We start from the raw sequence: 22,261 nt of genomic DNA, 5'->3' as shown, positions 1-22,261 counted from the left end.
TTTAAGAATAAGGGAGATGTGCAGACCTGACCAGGCTGAGAGAAGAGTTGACCATCTGTGAGCAACTGTATGGTTTCATGCCAAGGAAGAGCACTACAGATGCAATATTTGCTTTGAAAATGTTGATAGAGAAGTATAGAGAAGGTCAGAAGGTGTTGCATTGTGTGTTTGTAGATTTAGAGAAAGCATACGACAGGGTGCAGAGAGAGGAGTTGTGGTATTGTATAAGGAAGGCAAGTGTGGCAGAGAAGTATGTGAGGGTGGTGCAGGAAATGTATGAGGACAATGTGACAGCAGTGAAGTGTGACGTGGGAACGACAGACTGGTTTAAAGGTGAGGTGAGACTGCATCAAGGATCGGCTCTGAGCCCTTTCCTGTTTGCAGTGGTGATAGACAGGTTGACAGGAGTCTCCATGGACTACGGTGTTTGCGGATGATATTTGTGGTGAGAAAAGGGAGCAGGTTGAGAAGAGCCTGGAGAGGTGGAGGTACATGCTGAAGAGAAGGGGAATGAAAGTTAGTAGGAGTAAGACAGAGTACATGTGTGTGAATAAAGGGGGGGCAGTGAAGGGGTGCGGTTGCAGCGAGAAGAGGTGGTGAAGTTGGAGAAGTTCACGTACCTGGGGTCAACATTTCAGAGTAATGGAGAGTGTGTTAGAGAAGTGAAAAAAAGAGTACAGGCGGGGTGGGGTGGGTGGAGAAGAGTGGTAGGAGTGATTTGTGATAGAAGAGTATCTGCAAGAGTGAAAGGAAAAGTTTATAGGACTGTGGTGAGACCTGCGATGTTGTATGGTTTAGAGACAGTGGCAATGACTAAAAGACAGGTGGCGCTGGAGGTCGCAGAGCTGAAGATGTTGAGATTTTCATTGGGTGATGACGATGGACAAGATTATAAACGAGTTTATTAGGACAGCCCATGTAGGACATTTTAGAGACAAAGTGAGAAAGGCCCGATTGAGATGATTTGGACATGTGAAGAGGAGGGACATGGGGTATATCGGTAGGAGAATGCTGTAGATGGAGCTGCCAGAAAGGAGGAAATAAGGTAGGCCGAGGAGGAGGTTTATGGATGTGGTGAGGGAAGACATGCAGGTAGTTGGTTTAAAAGAGGCAGATGTAGAGGACAGAGTAGTATGGAGACGGATGATCCGCTGTGGCGACCCCTAATGGAAGCAGCCGAAAGAAGAAAAAGAAGTTAATGATCATTAGTGATTACTGTTATATCTGTTGTAGTTTTAATTTACGAGATTTTATACTGTAAACGTGTTATTAAAAATATGGTATTTAAGTATTTAGTAGAAATATACACTAGATGGGATTTTAGTCCACTGCAGGGCACCATGTGGTCATTCACACATTTTGTTTGTGCAAACTGTCATGGAACTGTAAAAAAAATGGCAGTACATCAATTTTTTATGTCAACACACAACAGTCTAGGGTGCAAGAAAGACTAAATACATAAAAACTCTCTTTGCATATCCAAGAAAATTTTTACAAAAAAAAATAAAGGATATTTGTAGCTAGATAAAACAAAACTATCCTTTACTAGTTCCTTGTGTTCAATAGACACTTCTAGTGTTTTCTTTAAGCATGAACTCAACCAGCAATTTAATATTCATAACTCCAAATCTTAACAGTAAATAAAAAATGAATGTAATCCTTTTTTTTTGTTTTTTTTGACTCAATAAAATTTCATTGTCTTTTAAAGGGTAAAAGACTGCCCCCTCCTGGAGCTACTGCTCCAGCATCCTATATCCCAGAGGCTGATGACTTTCTAAACCAAAATAATTAATAGAAAAAATATCTAAAATTATTGCAGTTGTTAATCATAAACAATTTATTTGTAAGGCATGAGTCTAATTGATTATCAGCATTCATAAATCAGCATCTGGGCATAAAAAGTACAAGTACCTTTGGAAAATGTTGTTCATATTAAACCTACACTACAGAATTATGATCACAGAAATCCAGCACTTATCCACCTTATTCACAAATCCAGGGTACAGGTAATAATGTATGCATAGTTTTTTTCCTATTTGTGAGATTGTTTATAGAAATGCTTAGCCTCATTTGTCTTGATTAGAGGTTATTTAGGAAGATGATTATTATGTAGTGGAAGAAATTCACCTGAGCCAAAACATTTAGAAATTACATATATTGGCCCAAATATTTATTGTTGATTCAATTCTTAAGATTGCATTTTCAAAACTTGCTGGATACTAATGGATTCAGAGCTAATCCTATTAACAATGGACAGGAGAATTCATTTTAGGTGGCAAGCCAGTTCATCACAGGGAACCATACCATACACCCATGCCTATACACACTCATGGGCAATTTAGCACAAATAACACAATACAAAATAAGAAAATTTCCCATAAAATCATGAAAAAGGACAGATATTTGACCTAACTAAAATATTAGAACAATACTATAACTGGAGTTTTACATGTATTTCTGTACAGCAGTGCTGCTTAGATGTAAAAAAAATACAGTTTAAATAAAAAAGCAGAGCTTGTCATGTACAAACACCAGTTTCAAACAGCTATTACAAATTCTGGTTACATACAGTATATCAACATGAATACAGATTCATGTTTGTATAATAGTGGTATACAAAAGCGATATAAAAATGACTAGGCTGATCTTGGATCAGTCAAATCAATCTTTACCCAAAAGATAAATTTATTAAATGTGCTTATATTGTTCATTTAAAATAAAAGAAAGGGGGAAAAACAACCAATACCTTAAACCATTCAACATAAGTTTCTTGTAGTTGTGAATTAAATTTGAGGTTTATTTCACTCAAGGTTTTATCATCTAATAAAAAGATTGTGCATTTATCCATCCATCCACACAGTATGAGGTAAGAGATTTTCTGCAGATGTCAAACTTCCTTTCACATGTCAGTGTTGACCTCTTTCAGGGCTTTTTCTTCGGCAGCTTTGTCTCCCTCTTTGTTAGAAAGAGTCTGACTCTCGAAGATGACGCGCTTACACAGCGTAAGCCGAGGCTTGTTTGGGTTGCGCTGTTGCAGGTCCGCAGAGGGTACTATCAATTTAGGACCCTGGCAAGTATAAGATGATTGACAAGTAGAAGTAAATGCTTTAACTTATTTAAATAAAGCATAAAGGACAAGGAGATAAGCTGTTATTGGAAAATAATCAGTGAAAGGGTGCCGTGATTTCATTGGCAAAATGACAGAACGTTTATTTTTTCCAATAACTGTATTAAAACTGTAATAAAAGTATTTCATACCACACACATTTGCCAACAATTGCATTTTTAAATTAGAATTAAAACTCTAAAAATGTTTTTAAATCTGTGTATTTTTGTGCATAAATCTTAAAAAAGCAACACTAATATAACAGGTTTCAGATTTCCAAATCATGCAAAACCTGTTGAGTCATTGCGTTTGTTAGATAGCTGATTTACCCTTTTGATGGCAACCAGGATGAAGATGGGGATGCAGATCATCGGTGTGAGTGTGAGCAGAACAGCGACTGCAGAACCCCAACTGGGTACGAAGTCTGCTGAAGCGCTGAGTGATGGACTGCTAATCAGATCGTACAGAAGAGTGGCCTGAGATAGCATAGGAAAGAGAAAGGTAGAGTGTAAGAGTGGGACAGAAAATGCATAAGAAAACTAGACACCATAGTCATTCTCACTATCTGAGGGGTAAAAATTTTTCTGTTCACTCTTCTATTCTTATTGTATTTGAATTGGCTAGTGTTTTTACTGCTTAATTTGTAAGACATAATGTTCTTATTATTTATATTGAACAGCTTATTTCTGTTCAATTGGCAAAAACAGCTTAGCAATCATGCTCCAAAACAGGTCTGAGCTTAAATTCTGGCTCATATGTAAGTCTTTTTGAATCCAAATGATCTTTTATTGACTGCATAACAATTTATCATCAATGAGACATTAAGCAAAACTTCTTAAAAAGAGCAATGAATGAAAAAATGGAGAGAAAAAAGAATTTACTAAACATACTCCACAAATTAATGGGGTGATGAAGAGCCAGCAATACTTCAGCGCAGGCATGGGAGGATGTCCTATCATGTCCTCGATGTTATCAGTGAAACGGTCGACACCTATAGCATGATAGATATTTTTTTTTATTTTAGTCAATCTGAATTGGCTTCTTTTTCCTGTTCACTGACACACGGCTCCTGTTAATAAGCAATTTGATCCCCAGCATTTACTATACAGATTTATTTGCATAAGCTTTTTTTATTAAAAAATAGGATAAGTTCAACTATAAATACATTCACTTTAAAATTTTTGTAGGCTTGACTAATATTTAATAAAGCTTATAAAGGCCCAAACCTAGTTTGCTGCTATTTCTTTTGCAAATGCATTGTATTTTAAGCCTGATATTAGAAAACATATTGAAAACTGAAAAATCTGAAAAAACACTTAGTCAAAATGTTATGAAGACCTTGGTTTTATTGTGTCTTTATATAGTTTAATCATTATAAGTGCCACAGGCGAAACGCAAACGTAAAAAATGACAATTAACTGAGCCAACATATTATTCAAGCTGAAAAACAAGCACCTGTCAAAAGGTTTTGCTCTTTTATCTGATGTACAATAACTGTAACAGACACATAACTGTATGCAATAAAGTTATAAAACCTGTTTATTCTCATAACACTAAACATTATGGTTGGCATGCTACTGGCAGCTGTGAGATTATTTTGTGCATTACAGGAGGAAAAAAACAACTAATGCTCAGAAATCTCAAACTGGTATTGGATATATTAAGAGATTTAATGGTGACTCTTGTTTTATAATCATTATTTCATAATTATTTCTTCTAAAAGTCTCAGATGTTTTACTACTGAAACACCTGGGAAATTGGTAGTTAATATTAAAACAAACATGTTTTGTTTGCCCAGGAAGTGGCAACTATTCAAACTTGCAGGCATAACCTTTGCTAACAAAGTATAACTTGCTAAAATAGCCTTCAGTAATGAAATCGAAGAGGTGAATGAACTGAATGAACTTGAATGAACTGGTTATGAATGAATGAATGACTGAATAAATATATGAATGAATGGATAAACAGTTCAAGTCCAGTGTTAGCCAAAGAGCTACACAGTAGCATCAAGTTTCCAAGAAAACTGAAGCCTCCTTTCCAAATGCTTCATAAATTTTTTTTCTGGATTCATATTAGTTTTAAAGATTGAACTGTACCTGCACAGTTATTCTCAGCGCAATTAAAAGTATAATTTAAGAGAATGACAATGTAATCTAGCATATTACAAATACATTTTCTAAATATTTCGAATTGCACACCAAAAAATATACCCAAGATTATTGTATATACAAAGAAAACTGTACAACTGTTGCATATTTTAAGTTAAAATTTCCTAAAAAAAAAAGTATATTTTTCCATATCCTCTGATGATCTCAATAACACTACTGTAGTAACTGTTTCAATCTAGGATGTAGAACGTTACAAGGCAAACACAGCCAATCATTTGTTTCTTTATTCTTTATACTTGGAATAATTAATAGAGCTATTCAAACACTACCCCTGATTGTTAAGAGTGAAGAAACACTCGTAAGGTACAGTATGTACTGTATCTGTGGTTCTAACACCACCAAAATATTCTGTCACCCAGAAACACCCAAAATGCCACAGTTCTAAAGGCAACATCTGGTTTGAGCGCCTTCTTGACTGTACTCACAAGCTGATTCAGGTTTCAGTTCTAGTTTCAATTTCTGATCTTATTGCCTTTTGCAATAGTTTAGACGAATGCATGAAGCAAAAAAATGATTATTCGGATAAGATAATTGACTCTAAAATGTAGTGAAGTTAAAGTCTGTTTTGTGACCTTATGGCCGAAATCTCCACTGACAAACACTAATCCATCTAGTAGAACATTTTCCCAGAAGAGTGATGGATATTCTAACAGCTAATGGGAAGTAAATATATATATTTTCTAAACATTTCGAATTGCATACCAAAAAATATACCCGAAATGATTGTATATTCAAAGAAAACTGTACAACTGTTTCATATTTTAAGTTAAAATTTCCTAAAAAAAAGTATATATATATTTTTTCATATCCTCTCATGATATTACTAACAGTACTGTAGTAACTGTTACAATCTAGGATGCAGAACGATACATGGCAAACACAGATGAGTGAAGTGATACACACAGTAAAACAGCCCAGTGTGTTCATACAAAATAGAGAAACACTTGGAATGCCACTTGACCAAACAAATATGTCGAATTTGAAGTAATTACTGTAAATTGTGCATAAGAGCTACAATAGAACTTAGTAGTATATTTAAACCTTTTATGTGGGGTTATACTGACACACTGTTGTTGTGATTCTGTCCTGTCATTGGTGTGTTGATTTTTTGCACCTGTAATCTTCTCAACCATTGATTGGTTTGGTTTGCCTATTTACTCCTTTGTTTTTGTGTTATTGTGAACTCTTATTGTATTATTCTTTGAGGCTTTGTTTCCTAGCTTTCTGCTAGCTGGTTTTGATCCTGACCATTTTTTTGTAATTACAGATATTCCCTGTTTATGGTTCTCTGGAATACTGGCAAAGATTATTGGATCAGCCCTAAAAAAAAACACCACCACGTGGAATTTATGCATTTGAATCCTGCCTCTTGTTACAATTAGGATCTGCTTTTTGAGGAGAAAAACCTGAAAGTCTGGAGAATAAATGAAGCAGTGATCTAACTTTTCATTGCCTTTTCATGTTCGCTTTTCCACAAGCTATGTCAGAATTTTCCCACTCCATTAGCAAACATATTTGACACAGAAAATTAGCATATAACGTAGTTAATCTTTTTCTGACAATAATTAAATTAAAATGAATGATAGAACATAGCTAGATAATGAGACAGGAGCCCGATTTCATCCCTATTATCAAAACCTTCTCACTAGGTAACAAATGGGGCATGTGTATCCAGTTTGATCTCATAAGTAATATACTGAAACGTGTGTAAGAATGCAGGATGAACAAAATTGTGTTTTTACAGGATGCTTATGCTGTAAGTTTATGCTTCATGCAGGTTTATAATGTTTAGTGGTTACATGTTTACTTTTTTGAACAAAAAAAATAAAGAACAAATGAAAACAGGTCTGCTGAAAGGTTCTTCTTTAATGTTTTTGTAATCTCTTTCCATCCCTGAACTACTGTAAACCCTCTACTGTAATCCACATAAACAATTGAATAAACATATAATCCTTCTTTACAAAAGCTTACCATACACCCAGGCAATGACAACCGTCTCGAAACAGGCGATGAGGAGCAGGTTTGTTCCACTGGGTCCGTACATGTCTATCAGCTTAAAGAGGTGAAGTCCACCCTAAGAGAAAGAGAGACAAGCACACACATGAATATACACCATGTTATTTTTAAATTTTTTTGCTTTTAGTTTAGTTAAACTATTAATACAATAGGGTCTAAAGTGTCTGCTAAATTATTTACATGTAAGCGGATATTTAATATTTACAACAATATATTATTTCAAATGGTGGACCATCGTAAATCAGAGAGAAAAAAATTAAATGTCCTTTTGAGAAAATCTCACATAAGATTTGAGAAACCCCTTGAAAAAAGCTATGACGCCTGGGATTAGAAGGTCAAGAGTTCCGATCCCAGCACCACCAAGCTGCTGCTCCTGTGTGCTCAGTTGTATAAATGAGATAATTGTAAGTCGCTCTGGATAAGGGCATCAGCTGAAATGCCAAAAATGCCATAGATGCCTTAAAAGTTCTGGAAACTACAGGCTGAACTAAAAGTGTGTTTCCCTGTTTTATATATCTTCACTACAAGTAAAGTTTAAACTCTATTTTAAAACCAAATCTGCAATTTTGGGAAAAAAAAATCTAATAAAATAAACAAAAAAAACAGTATTAGGTTCTTATAATAAACCCATTGTTGTAGTGAAACCAGACTTTCAGATGCTACAAATGTATGAATGTCTCGTATTCAGTACCCGAGTGACCAGAGGAAGACCCAGCAGGAAGCAGACCACGGCAATGAGCAACACCAGAATCTCCCTGCGCTTTGGCTTCCTCAGAATTCGAGGGAAAACATCGGTGAGTGCTGTGGATAGACTCTCCACACACACAAACTAAAACACAAACATTGTTCATATGAATAAACCAATAGACATATTTCAAAATACATCTTGTGTTTAGTAGTAAAGTCAATAGAACAGGAATTGTGATATTCTAAAGATGGTTTACTGCACATCTAAGAAGTTATGAGTAAGAAATGAGGTAAGAAATCTTTAAATATCATCACAAAGAGTATAATTTCTAAGTATTAACAAGGGTAAATACTAACTATTTATATAATGTATTAAAGATACACCCACATACTCTCTCTTGCCTACATACTCTTTCTCCCCTGTCAATCAGAGTAACATTAGCTAATCATGGCATCTCAGGAAGTTGAGTTAGGGCTTGCGAGTATATTTTGAAGCCTGTTTTGTAGCAAGGTGCAGTTGGTTTGGCTTTACATATCTCAAAGAGCTTTCACCATGCTCACTTGGAAATCTAACACAGTAATTAAAGCAAATAAACAGATGCAGATCTACAGTATTCAAACAAGATGACATTCAGTGATACAAGACAGTATGTATTTTCATTTCTTAATTAACAATTGAATAACAGTTTTATTACAGAAACAGTCTTGTGCACTTAATCAGCTTCATTCCATTCCCTTCTGTTCCATAATAAATGATCAGACAGGTTAGGGCAGAGTGTGTTCATCACTTCTTTTGTTTGATAAATCTAGTTAATTATTTCTATCTGTATTTTTCTTTTCTGTTATATAAACACTAGATATACTTGCATCACCAGATATTGTCTAGGATAATATAAAAAGTATGCAATTTAAGACCTTAGCAGTGCTGTGACCTAAAGAAGCTTTCTTGAGAAAGCTTTCATTATATCAGAAAAAACTTTCTTTATGTTTTTGAGGGACCTATGCGTATATTAAATGACCTCTAAAGCGAACATAAGTAGCTTTAAAAGTAAACATAATTAAAAAGCTTCACAGCCCGTCGTTTAGCAATAATCCATTTTTTAAACATTTTACAAAATGTACCTGGCTGTCTAGTCCAAGAAAGAGAACCATCAGGAAGAAAAGGACAGACCAGAACTGAGGGCCTGGGAGAAGAGACAGGGCTTTAGGGTACGCTATAAACGCCAGGCCGGGACCTGCAAAAAAGTTCAGAGCAATGACAGCTCGTCATATCAGGGAGCGTATTATGATAATTGCTTTCTTACTATGTACGTTCCACTGCTGTGCTCCATAAAACAGGCAAAATGAAACAGTAGATTTCAAATTACTTTCAGTGGTGCAGTGAAATAACTGAAGGATTAAATTAGTTTTATCTCATTACCTGGGGAAAGAAACTTGGCGCAAACACCTTGCTGCAGTGTTGGACTAAAGCGCCTTCTGGAGGCTGAATTTAGTCTATTCGTTTTCCTGATATGAATTACTAAGTGCTTATTCTTTTTTGCTGACTTGATTTTCTACCAGAGCTGGGTTAACTCATTCTCATCACTTTAGGCATTAATGGGTCTGTTTTTGCCAGAAGTCAATGAATCTGAACACATTGATTTGTTTTTCAAAACAGTTTTTTAAATGTTTATTATTATTTTTATTTTTATTATTATTATTATTAGTAGTAGTAGTAGTAGTAGTAGGAGTAATAGTAGAAGTTGTAGTAGTAGTAGAAGTAGTATTAGTAGTAGTAGCAGTAATAGTAGTAGTAGTAGTTGTAGTAGTAGTAGTAGAAGTAGTAGTAGAAGTAATAGTAGTAATAGTAGTAGTAGCAGTAATAGTAGTAGTAGTTAGTTGTAGTAGTAGAAGTAATAGTTGTAGTAGTAGTAGTTGTAGTAATAGTAGTAGTAGAGTAATAGTAGGAATAGTAGTGGTAAAAGTAATAGTAGTAATAGTAGTAGTAGTAGTAGTAGTAGTAGTAGTAGTAGCAGTAATAGTAGTAGTAGTAGTAGTTGTAGTAGTAGTAGTAGTAGTGGAAGTAATGGTAGTAGTAGTTGTAGTAGTAGTAGTATAAGTAGTAGTAGTAGTATTAGTAGTAGTAGTAGTAGTAGTAGAAGTAATATTAGTAGTAGTAGCAGTAATAGTAGTAGTAGTAGTTGTAGTAGTAATAGTAGTAGTAGAAATAATAGTTGTAGTAGTAGTAGTTGTTGTAGTAGTAGTAGAAGTAATAGTAGTAGTAGTAGAAGTAATAGTTGTAGTAGTAGTAGTTGTAGAAGTAGTAGTAGAAGTAATAGTAGTACATCTAAGAAGTTATGACTAAGAAATGAGGTAAGAAATCTTTAAATAATTTCTATTAATCATGCAGATAAAATCAAAATTCTTTGTCAGTAGGTAGTAATCCCTTACATTTTACACAGTAAGTATGAACCTCAATATAAAAAAAGACATTTGTAAAACCCAGAACATATTTAGAAAATACTAATTAGTTATGGGTTGGGTAAGCATCGTAAATTAATTGAAATCACATTCTTCTAGCTCACAGCCTTAACTACTCAGATACTACAGCCTGGTAAGATATGTATATTCCCCCCCAAAAAACTACCTGATTTCACTATGTCCTCCATAGGCAAGGACAGCTCATGAGCCATGTAGCCCAGGATAGAGAACACAGCAAAGCCTGCAAAGATGCTAGTGCCACTGTTCAGGGCACAGAGAGCGATGCAGTCTCTGATTGTACAGAAGACAACAAATTATTCAGTATGCACACTATTCAAAAGCGGATGTACAAAGCATGAAGGAAAATTCTTAATTATGCTAATATATAATCAGAAACACACAACATAGGCATGTTTAGTTAGTGGCAAGGGGCACTAACTTGTAGCAGTCATTGTGGTATTTGTTATAGCTTCCCAAAGCGGTGAGGACACCCTGACACACAGCATAGGAAAAAAACACTTGGGTTCCCGCATCACGCCAAACCTAAAGCAAGAAATGGAAAAGCATGAAAGAGAAAAGAACAAAACATAGAAAATAGGTAAAAAGGAACACAGAGTGCACTTGGCAATGACTGTCTCTCATATTCAGCAGATATTGTGCAATTTGTAGACCTCATGACCATGTGTGTGTGTGTATGTGTGTATGCAGCTCAGTTGCACATCTGGTCAGCATGCTAAGCTGGCAGTCTTCCATTCCTTCCCTCTCACCACTTCCTCTGTGTGATTACATTAAAAGTAACAGAAAAAATTAACTGTTCCTTAGTGTGTACTGATGCCTAACAGCTCTAGGGTCTGGATGCCTGGAACCCAGTGTTTCTACTATTGACCACAACTCTGACCCCAAATTACTGAAGATGAAAGAAGAAATCAACGTTATATACAGTATTCCTCTATTTTTAGTTGTCTAATGTAAGTCTATTAAAAATGAGCAAGCTTGTGAATAAACACATTATCTATCTATCTATCTATCTATCTATCTATCTATCTATCTATCTATATATATATATATATATATATATATATATATATATATATATATATATATATATATATATATATATATATTCTCATGCATCAAAATCCTGATAAATGTAAAACCAAATGAAGTGTGATCTAAAAGGGATGAACAATTCCCAAAACGGACTCCACTGCCATTCTTTGGACCATGTAGACCATATTAAAGGATTGCTTTGCTGTAACCTAAATAATTTGCAGAAATACGATGAGGTTTGGTAAAAGGGTAAAGGTTTATGCTAATACAATAAAATATGATTTAAACCAAGTGTGATATTTATCATGACTTCATAATGTTTTGGATGCCATAGATATCACCTCTCAATCTATCAAATGTTTCTCCTGCTCATCAACATTTTAATAGAGACAAGCACTTTTGCACTCAGTTCACAGTTGTACAGCTTAGGGAAACAATGTTTCAAAATGTTTAAATGACTGAAGAATGCACAGAGATCAGTCGAGTGAAGAGAGGATGGTGGTGCTGAAAATCAGTGACTTATTTCCTATTGTGTAACATAAATTCCTGTTAAGACGCATGTAAAAACAGAGCATAACATATTTCAAATTCTGTAAAGCATGAAGAAATATTTATAGTTTGACAATGTAAGGTTTTCCTGGGCCACCACAAACACTGAATAAGAAACAATTAAGGATTTTGTTTAACCTGTAATGAGGATGCAATTTCACTGATATATTTCTGCGTAAAGACATTCAAATGTTGAGGATGGTACAACACCATGCCCCAGCATTCCCTCTGAGGCATTTCCAATTTTTATAGACACAAACATCAGCTTTGCTTGTGCTCTTGTTCCAGCCTATCTTGCTAACCATTCACAAGCAAATCCTTGTCTATTTAATCTCTCTTTTTGCTATTTCTTATCCTCTGAATGTATTCCTGTCATCGCTTCAGCACCCTAAACAGTGCTTCCTGCCCAGAATAATAGATACAAAACATATAAAAGATGATTTGCACCACACCCTTTCCTGTGCATTTCTCTCTATTGCCCTGCTAGCATTAATTTTATTGACTTCAGGGATAATACCAGATGGAAAACCAAAAGAAAACTTCCAGCACAAAGCGGAATGTGGTCAATGACTAACTCTACGAATTATCTCGTGAAGAACTGGAACAAAGAGCATGTTGTGCGGCCTTAGACTGTACAAAATATTCAAGTTTGATTTAAAAAGAAGGCCTGTATTTGCCATGTGAATGCAGTGTCAATACAGTGTGGACAGCCATGGTCAAAGAAAGCCCAGATATGAAAAGTATGAAAATCCATGGGACAAAAAAGAGCCCCAAATCAAGTACACAGGAAGTCAACGAAAGGGTGAAGAAACACAGACAACATCATAAACAGTAGTCAGCATTCATCATTCATTGATATATGTATGTATGTTATATCTCTAATGAACGAGTCTTACAGATGCTAGGGCTCAAATAATAATAATAATAATAATTATACAAAAAAATTTAAATAATAAAAATAATTATTAATACAAATAAATGCAGCTTGTGATATATATATATTTTTTATTTTAAACTGTTTCAAGAGTTTTGTAATTTAATCCCTCAAATAACTATAAGCCCTACAGGAAATTATGAACAGTACATTTCTGTTGTTTGGGCTCATTACTTACTACTCAAAACATACTGTACACCGATCCTTCATTGTGGCCATAATATTGCGTAACACTAACATTTCCTTGGCTTGATTGAAATATCACAGTCATCTGTATAAAGTAAGACTTATTTCTATGTTCATACTGATAATTTAGAACGAATTGTGCATGGAAGTGTACATTGAACGGGCCCAGATCAGTTACTAAGCCCTCAGGCTCATTGAGAAATATGTAAACACTTACATCAGGATTGGCAAGCTTGGAGATATCAGGGTAAAGGTAATAGCTAATTCCTACTCCAGCTCCAGGTAGAGTGACTCCTCGGAAAAACAGAATCAGCAGCATGACATATGGGAATGTGGCTGTGAAGTAGACGACCTTGAAGAGACACATCACATTATAAATATCATAATTGTAATAATGTAGTGCAGTTATTGTTTTAACATCTCATTTTCTTTAAAAAATCTTTTTTCTATCTTACATTTTTATATATATATTTATTTATTTATAATCCTGGCAAATACAACTGGATCAGACATGCCTCTATTTTTGTCAGATTTTCATACATGCAAATCCTTCATAAGATCTGAACACTGCTCCAGTCTGTAGTTATGTCTGAGGTTTTAATATCTTGTTCAATTTTACAAAAGAGCAAGACAATTAGAAAAAAAAGCTAATATAACTAAGTGCATGTTACTGTACTGATATTTGTCTAGCTAACAAATAAGGTTACGGAGATGCACACATATAGTCTATAGAAATTGCAGATTATTAACCCAGGGTTTAAAGCATTTGGTTTTTGTAGCCTGGTTATTTCTTTGTTTAGAAAAGAAAACATCCAGTGAGGTTAGCATTTAAGCAATTTAAGTTTCCTAAGGAAGACCACAGAAGCTTATCACCATTCTGCACCATCCCCCAGGATATAAACATAGTCCCAGTCCCATATGTTCCACATTACTCAAAAAGTCATTAAAGTCTTTAACATGTAATAAACATGACATTTTACAAAGTGTAATCAGGGTTTCATTTATCTGTTTGACGTGTATTTTCATCATAACTGGGGTTGATGTTCATGCTCAGGGTCACACTGTGTGTGTGTGTGTGAAAGATAGCGTCAGCGCATGTTTACCTTGCCTGTAGTCTTGACTCCTTTCCAGATGCAAAAGTAACAGATAATCCACACCAGCAAAAGACAGAGTGTCAGGTCATAGTGGGGTGGACCGAGAAAATCGTCACTAGATATTCTCTGTACGCGATAACTGAGGACACACAGTTACATGGAAAAAAACATGTAATAGACATATGTAGGAATTGTAATTTAAATGTAACTTCCTGACTTCTGGCTTAACTTTACAATTCCGCCTGAATGTTCTGCCCGGAAATGGAACAGGGTGGATATGTTGGTTTATATACATGTCAAATGTCGCCATCCCCAAATTGTAAACAATGGCAATGGCGTGATGGATACAGATGTTTTACTTCCCAAGTTTAGTTTAGAAGGTTCCAGATCAGAGCTTCACAACAGATTAACATGTCTTTCACAACAAACTGTCCTGCAGTAATATTCCCCTTTTCCCAACCATATGTGCAACCAGGAATGTGGAGAGTAAAATGTACATTTTCCTAGAAAAAGAACAAAGTGTGTCTAAGTTAAAAGTGGGAAGGGAAATGCAATTTATCTTTGGAAATAACTCAGGCCTAATGTTTAGCCAATTCTAAAGTGTGTGTATGTTGTCTATAATCGTTAACTGCATTAGATTTCGAATGTACTTCAACTAATTTCCATTATTTGCAGAATGTCTTTTTTAAACCTATAGAAAGTAAAAAAATAAAAACATTTGGTACATTTATGAGATTCCTGTTTAGCATTGAACATAGTTATTAATTTTTATAGCTTTATATACTAAACATTTTAATAAACAAGTATTAGATCAGATTTCTAAGCAGGTTTTGGGTTTTTTTATTTATTTTTTTATTTTTGTATAAAAGAGCATTTGTTTCTCTTGGCTCGTGATTACATAGTTGCATGGTTCTTTGTGCATGAGTTGTGAAATACCAAATTTTTGCCAGAAACTCATCCTCATAGTTAATTCCTCTACAGTTTTCTTTGACAGTTTTTTACTCCCTGCATATTCCCCTGTAATCTCAAATTCCTACAGTCCTACATCTCCAGCAAATTAGGATTTTGACTTTCTAGTGCTGAGAAAAGGACACCTAGCGTGAGCTCTCAACCACCCCCACCCCCCACCCCCAGACACACAAACACACACACCACACACCCCCACACCCCTTTCTTTGTCAAGAAGGCATTAAAGATCATTACCTAATTTTTGTTTTTTTTTTCTGGGTCATTTATTGTCACAATTTTCTGTGCACTAGATATTTACTTCACATGCTACATGCATAACAGTGGCTTCTGGGCAAAACAAAATCATGTTCAAAAATATGATTTTCTAAATGAACTTACAGCCAGAATTCCTCCTCTGGAGAGACAATCTTGTATTCTGCAGACATGTCAAATCTGCTACTGTATGGAAAAACATGATGCATGTATGTACATAAATGCCCCCAAATTGTAGAAATTAAGCCACAAAATAATTTTCTCTGTGCTTTCTCTTTTTTTCTTTTATGAAAACTCAATGATCAAAAAAAGAAAAAAGAGGAAATTCCAAAATAAAAGCTTTGTTTTAAAATTACATTGGTAAGCTGTAAACTTTATTTCTTAATTTTCACAATCATGGCATTCAAATTAAATCAAAACAAAAGTCTAATCTAGCAGAGTCTAATTGGTAACTAGATAACATTTACTGTACAATATTCCACTCAATATATAGCTTTATGAGACACTGGAAAAATGATTGTGTTCTCAGGTGTGGCTATGTTTACCTGTTGTTGTATGTTTCATTGTACAAAAAGGACCAATCAGCATCTTCCCTGTGCAGGCCAGAGTGCAGCATGCTTTTGTTATACGTGCGACAAGATACTGTGGACAAAGGAAACTTTAAGTTGGATTGAAAATCCAAAAGCAGGATTACTCTCTTGTGCAAACTCAATGCTGACTTAAGTATATAGTGAGCAGACTGGATGTATTGTTCTGTGTAGACCAATAAAATGGATCGCATTCATCAGGAAAAGACATGTTCAGACATTTACAAGCACCTACGCATATATTTACTTTAAAAGACCTATCATTGAGTTCTTGGGGCCTTCACTATTTCCCTAGATACATAGGTTCAGAGATGGGATGTAATGAGGTACTAATACTTTGTTACTGTACTTAAGTAGATTATCAGTATTTTACTTCACTATTTATTTTTTGGACAAAATTTTACTTTCACTCATAATTTTTTACACATTTATCTGTACTTTCTACTTCTTACATTTTTAAACCAGGCTCGTAACTTTAGTTTTAATCTATTTGCCTTTTTAACCTACCACTGGTGTATCATTTCCTGGTTATCATGCACCACAGACGTAGAGAGCAACAAGAAGTCTGGGGTTAACGTGGATGAGACAGAGAGAGTCAGTGATTTAAACATGACTGAGAACAGAGACATTCCTGATCACCTGATCATAATCTTTTCTCTGCTTGTGTTCTATATGGTGGTTGTTCAGCCTGCATACATTCATTAGATAACAAAATGAAAAATTATTTTGTATTAATATATTAATATGACGTGAGGTCCAGTTACCAGTATGACAAAGGTAGTAGTAATGGTTATGTTTTACTTAAGTACATGTCAGGGCCCAAACTTCTTTACATTAACTTGAGTGAAAAAGTGTAGTCAGTACTTTAACCTTTCCAAGAGTCTACTAAAACATGAGGATCTGCACTTCTGCTTGAGTGAAGGATGTGTGTACCTTTGCCACCTCTGCTTAGGTTCTATTGTATCTTAATTCAGAATCATAAGATAACTGCAGTTTTACATACAGTAAAGTATTGTAAAAAATACTTCAACTTGATGACAACCAATAACAAATAAAAACCTGCTTAATCACACATAAGTCAAAGAACCAAGACCTAGTGTTACTACAAGGGAAAAGGTTTCAATGCTTTTTAACACTTTCAACTATTTATTTGAGTTTTATAAAATGCCTACTAAAGTAGTAATGAACTGGAAAGACATTTTCAGAACTAACATATTGGAGCAGCGGGCAGGGTCATGTCCATTTGGTGCAATAGAAAAAGTACGTCATATTCTTGGCAGTCGATTAGTGCAAATGTTTCAGGTTAACTGCAGAATTGTTCCAAAGTACACATGTATTATTGCAGAATAGACCTTATATCTAATGTCATGAAGTTACGGAGGGTGTGTGTGTGTGGGTGGGTTGTGAATAAACCTCAGATTTCATGACATTAAATCAACTCTGTGTCCCATAGAAGCTCCTTTTCAGCCCTTTGAATTAAGGCTGAGGAACTACTTGCATAACACTGGTTGAAATTTTTAAACTAAGACCAATCTATTATACATGTTAGCTTTTCAACTATTTGAAGTGGATGTCTGTGTCTATACCTGTGTTCCATTCGTTGTCGCAAGAGATCCATGGCAATTTGGCTTGAAAACAGCTGAAAAGGTACAAAACCGCCCAGGCAAGAACCACAATGTAGTAGATGTTCAGGTAGACAACAATAACTTGAGATGCAATGCCAATTCCTATGAATACCAGATGTTAAAATTAAGGTTAGACAAGCTGAGATTTGAAGGACCATCGCTGGTTACATAGCAGGTATCATTTTCAACACTTGAAATGTAATATTATATGTAACGTCATGGGAATGAAATTCTTTGAGACATAGTGTGCAATTTTGGCTAAGGTCTTGTGTTTCATAAGAGCTGCTAAGTCATAAAATATACTTATTATATGCATCATTTAATGTGTCCCTACTTAATAAATGACCCAGGGCTTTTACTCAGAGCCGGAAAATGGTACAAATAGGAATAGTAAAAAAAAGTTTCATGCAAACCATGTTTGTATTACAGTCGAGATGAATATTGCCAGTATGCAGCTAAAAATGCATTTAAGCCACTGTACATGCTCATACCCCTTCAAACAATGGCATTAGCTACAATAAAATTTTAAGCATGAGCACACATCCTTGTGAAACAACAAAACTTTTGCTAACCTACCTCTCTATCAGTAAGCACATAGTATACATATACATGCTGAAAAACTATGATAATTTGGTTAAACATTTGAGTGCCCACTACAAAGCTACGTTACTACATGGATTAAATCAATTTATCCTGCAGAATTGACACTTAATTTAATGATACATTATGAAATCAACAAATTAATAGCCAAAAATCCCTCTTCTTGGTCGGCCCACCAGGTGGTCTGGCAAAAGAAATCTATATACTTCATTCTTAAAAACTGACATGTACTCAATACAGGCTCAATGATCACACTGAATTGATAAAGGCAATACAAGAGCTTCTAGAATGCATTTTCTTTTATTCAGAAAGTATTCAAACCCCTTCATTATTTAAAATTTTATGTTGCAGCCTAATACTTTAATCATTCAAATAAATGTTTTTTCTTATTAACTCAGTACCCCATAATGACAAAGTAAAAACAGAATTCTAGAAATTTTTGCAAATATATGAAAGAGGAAACACAAAAACATCACATACAGTCCATCTGAAAATTATTCACAGCGCTTCAATTTTTTTCACATTTTGTTATGTTACAGCCTTATTCCAAAATGGATTCAATTCATTATTTAATTTAGAATTCTACAAACACTACCCCATAATGACAGCATGAAAGAAGTGTTTTTGAAATCTTTGCAAATTTTTTACAAATAAAAAAAAAAGACAATCACATGTACATACGTATTCACAGCCTTTGCATTGACAATCAAATTTGAGCTCAGGTGCATCCTGTTTTCACTGATCCTGTTTTCACTGAGTCCACCTGTGGTCAATTAAATTGATTGGACATGATTTGGAAAGGCACACACCACCCTATAGAAGGCCTCAAAACTTACAATACATATCAGAGCAAAAAACACGTCATGAGGTAAATGGAACTGCCTGCAGTGCTCAGAGACAGGATTGTTGCAAGGCATAGATCTGGGAAAGGCTACGAAAAATTGCTGCTGCACTTAAGATTTCCAAGAGCACAGTGGCCTCTATAATTCTAAAATGTTTATGGCAGAGTGGCTGGATAGAAGCTTCTCCTCAGTGCAAAACCCATAAAAGCTCACTTGAAGTTTGCAAAATAGCACCTGAAGGACTCTCAGTCGGTGAGGAACAAGATTCTCTGGTCTAATTAAACCGAGATTGAACTGTTTGGTCTCAATTCTAATAGTTATGTAATAGTCATCACCTGCCCAATACCATCCCAAAAGTAAAGCATGATGGGGAGGATGTTTTTAGCAACAGGTACTGGTCAGGGTTGAGTGTATGCTGAATGGAGCAAAGTACAGAGATATTCTCACGAAAAACCTGTTCCACAGCGCTCAGGACCTCAGGCTGTCCACTATCGAACTTGACCGAGCTTAAAAGGATTTGCAAAGAAGAATGGCAGAAAACTTGGTGGAATCCAGGTGTCCAAAGCTTGTCATACCCAAAAAGACTCGAGGCTGTAATTGCTGCTACTGAGTGAAGGGTCTGAATACTTATGCACATGTGATATTTCAGTTTTTTTTTTTTTTATGTACAGACATTCTAAGAATGTTATTGTCACTTTGTCATTAAGGGTACTGAGTGTAGAAATAATTTTAAAAAATATCTTAATTATTTTAATAACAGGCTGCAATATAACAAAACAGAAAAAAAAGTTAAGGGGCGGTCTGAATACTTTCCGAATGTACTGTAATGCAAAATGGTATAAGACATGACTACTGTATGCAGCCACAGTGGGATGATAAATGCAGCATAATACAATATGCATGTTTAGTATGCAAATCACAGTGCATAACTGAAACACAACAGAATCACAGTATAAAAATAATTTATGCGTTTACATGGTAAACTGACATATTCTGCTTGTCTACCTATATAGCCTATATTTGACCTTGTCACATTTATTCATTCCGCTTCAGTAATAACCTAATGCTGGACAGGGTTTCAGTGGCTCTGGAAGCCATCACAATATTTACTCAGCAGGAATACATCCTAACTTCATACCCCCTGGATGTGGTAAGGGCAACTTCAAAGCGCAATTTAAAGTTGCCAGGTCATCTAACAGCTTGTTTTTATTAGGTAGGAGGAACCCGAAGAATGCAAAGGAAATGCACACAAGCGAGAGGGCAAAACATGCTGGGAAACATCACACACACACAAAAATAACCTGAACTCATGCAAACCCTGCAGCTATGAGGCGAGAACCCTGGCCACTGCATAACGGTGTCACGAGAGCGACAAAAAGACAGCAAGGCAATGATTACCTTCAAACATGGGGCATATCTTCCTCCAGGCTGTGATCCCTCCTTCACTGGTGTACTGACCCAATGATGTCTCCAGAAAAAAGATAGGGATGCCACAGAAAACGAGGAAGACAAAGTATGGGATGAAAAATACACCTACAGAACACATACAGAAGATACAAGTGAGCTTGGAATTATTTGTGTACTTAAGGACAAAGAATAGAATGCAATTGAATCAATAGCATTAAAATTCAGCTTATTATTCTTAATAAAAGGCATGATATTAAAAAGTCTGGTTTCGAGGCTTCTGTTTCTAGCAGAAACTAAAGAAAAAAGTGTTTTAGTTTGATAAGTGTATGATTCTGTGTGGGCATGAACCATGTGAGCTTTTCAAAAGGCTTGCTAATGCATGTAAAACCAGTTTATTGGCCTGTTTAAGCTTGCTTTCATTTGCTGAATCTTGCATTTGAATCCTGTACATTTCCCACCACCCTGTTTCTCCCTCTTTCACCCTCACCTCCTCCATTCTTGTAGCACAGATAAGGAAAGCGCCACACATTGCCCAGGCCAATAATTTCACCAGCCATGGACAGCAGAAACTCGGTCTTGTTGGCCCACTTCTCTCTTTGCTCTGGTGATGTTCCTTTCCCCTTCTCGCTCCATAACTGAGGATCATCAGCAGGCTCGATCACGGTGTCTGTTCCTCTGGCTTCTGGCATGTTTTCTATTTTTCTGACACACACACACACACACACACACACACACACACACACATAGTCACACTTTATTTGCATTTAGTAGTGTTATGCATTTACCATATTTCTTTTGCATGCACATGTTTAACTTGCAGCAGTCCTGTTCAGTAGGATCACACTTTGCTGAATCTTTGCTTTAAACTGCATGACTGCATTAAATTAGACAGCTTGTGTATGAAGTGCAGGTGCAAAATAAAGTGCAAATAACTGTTTCATTGTAAACAAAAACAAAACAACATTAATTACATGAATTAAACATTAAATTATAAAAAAAAATATTTAAATAATTAACTTTATATGAAGTTGTTTTTTTTTTTGCATGTAAAGCACAGTGCATGCATTTGGATAAAGTAATGAGAAAAATGTCTCACCAGACTTCTTCGCTGTAGATCCTAATGGAGTCCTCGGAAGCTCTCAAAGAAGAAAATGCGCATGGAGTAGGTTTTGTCGGAAAGTAACTGTGGCGCGGCGAGACTGAGGAATGGAAAGAGAAGGAAATGAAAGGCGTGCTAAAACACATTGGGGCGTATCCAAAAAAACATGCGGGCTGTGCGTGGCCCGTGGGTATCTACATTGTCCTTCAGGACAGTGGTCCCCAACCTGTTTGGCACCACAGACCAGTTTAACGCAAGACAATTTTTTTTTCCACAAAAGGGTGGGGGGTTGATAATGTTAGGCACATAACTAAACACAATAAAGGGCATGTTTATTTACTATTCTTCTTATTATTATTATTATTATACCATTACATAATATTATACATTTGATTTATTCTTCATTTAATTATTACATAGTGCATGTGTGTGAATGAGAGGGAGGGCAGTGGAGTGGTGCGGTTGCAGGGAGAAGAGGTGGAGAAGGTGGAGGAGTTTAAGTACCTGGGATCAACAGTGCAAAGTAATGGAGAGTGTGTTAGAGAAGTGAAGAAAAGAGTGCAGGCAGGGGGGAGTGGGTGGAGAAGAGTGGCAGGAGTGATTTGTGATAGAAGGGTATCTGCAAGAGTG

General features: G+C 35.5%; 1 protein-coding gene and 1 long non-coding RNA gene across 4 annotated transcripts; one reads left to right on the top strand and one right to left on the bottom strand.

The window, feature by feature from the left end:
- Nucleotides 1–2,140: 2,140 nt before the first annotated feature.
- Nucleotides 2,141–21,775, bottom strand: LOC124400932 (sodium- and chloride-dependent GABA transporter 2-like). 3 transcript variants are annotated; one of them, XM_046872758.1, is made up of 16 exons: nucleotides 21,629–21,775; nucleotides 21,020–21,234; nucleotides 20,524–20,658; nucleotides 17,645–17,785; nucleotides 16,017–16,113; nucleotides 15,598–15,657; nucleotides 14,260–14,389; nucleotides 13,374–13,508; nucleotides 10,877–10,980; nucleotides 10,604–10,728; nucleotides 9,100–9,212; nucleotides 7,982–8,119; nucleotides 7,246–7,348; nucleotides 3,997–4,097; nucleotides 3,436–3,582; nucleotides 2,141–3,067 (listed from the first exon to the last, which is right to left on the bottom strand). In XM_046872758.1, exons 2-16 carry the CDS (start codon nucleotides 21,219–21,221, stop codon nucleotides 2,900–2,902), a joined length of 1,899 nt encoding a protein of 632 aa, XP_046728714.1. In that variant the 5' UTR covers nucleotides 21,222–21,234; nucleotides 21,629–21,775; the 3' UTR covers nucleotides 2,141–2,899. The 3 variants fall into 3 exon arrangements, with proteins under 3 accessions (XP_046728714.1, XP_046728716.1, XP_046728715.1); XM_046872760.1 differs by having other exon boundaries at nucleotides 15,598–15,654; XM_046872759.1 differs by having other exon boundaries at nucleotides 21,020–21,226; nucleotides 21,629–21,757.
- On the top strand, nucleotides 3,472–7,118 carry LOC124400935. Its single transcript, XR_006928497.1, has 2 exons — nucleotides 3,472–3,607; nucleotides 6,542–7,118. It is a non-coding gene; the product is annotated as an uncharacterized LOC124400935 (long non-coding RNA).
- Nucleotides 21,776–22,261: the final 486 nt, after the last annotated feature.

The sequence above is a fragment of the Silurus meridionalis genome, chromosome 18 (assembly GCF_014805685.1).
Source record: "Silurus meridionalis isolate SWU-2019-XX chromosome 18, ASM1480568v1, whole genome shotgun sequence".
NCBI classification, from domain to species: Eukaryota; Metazoa; Chordata; class Actinopteri; order Siluriformes; family Siluridae; genus Silurus; species Silurus meridionalis.
The sequence above is the reverse complement of the archived record's forward strand: the minus strand, read 5'-3'. Positions and strand labels throughout refer to the sequence as shown.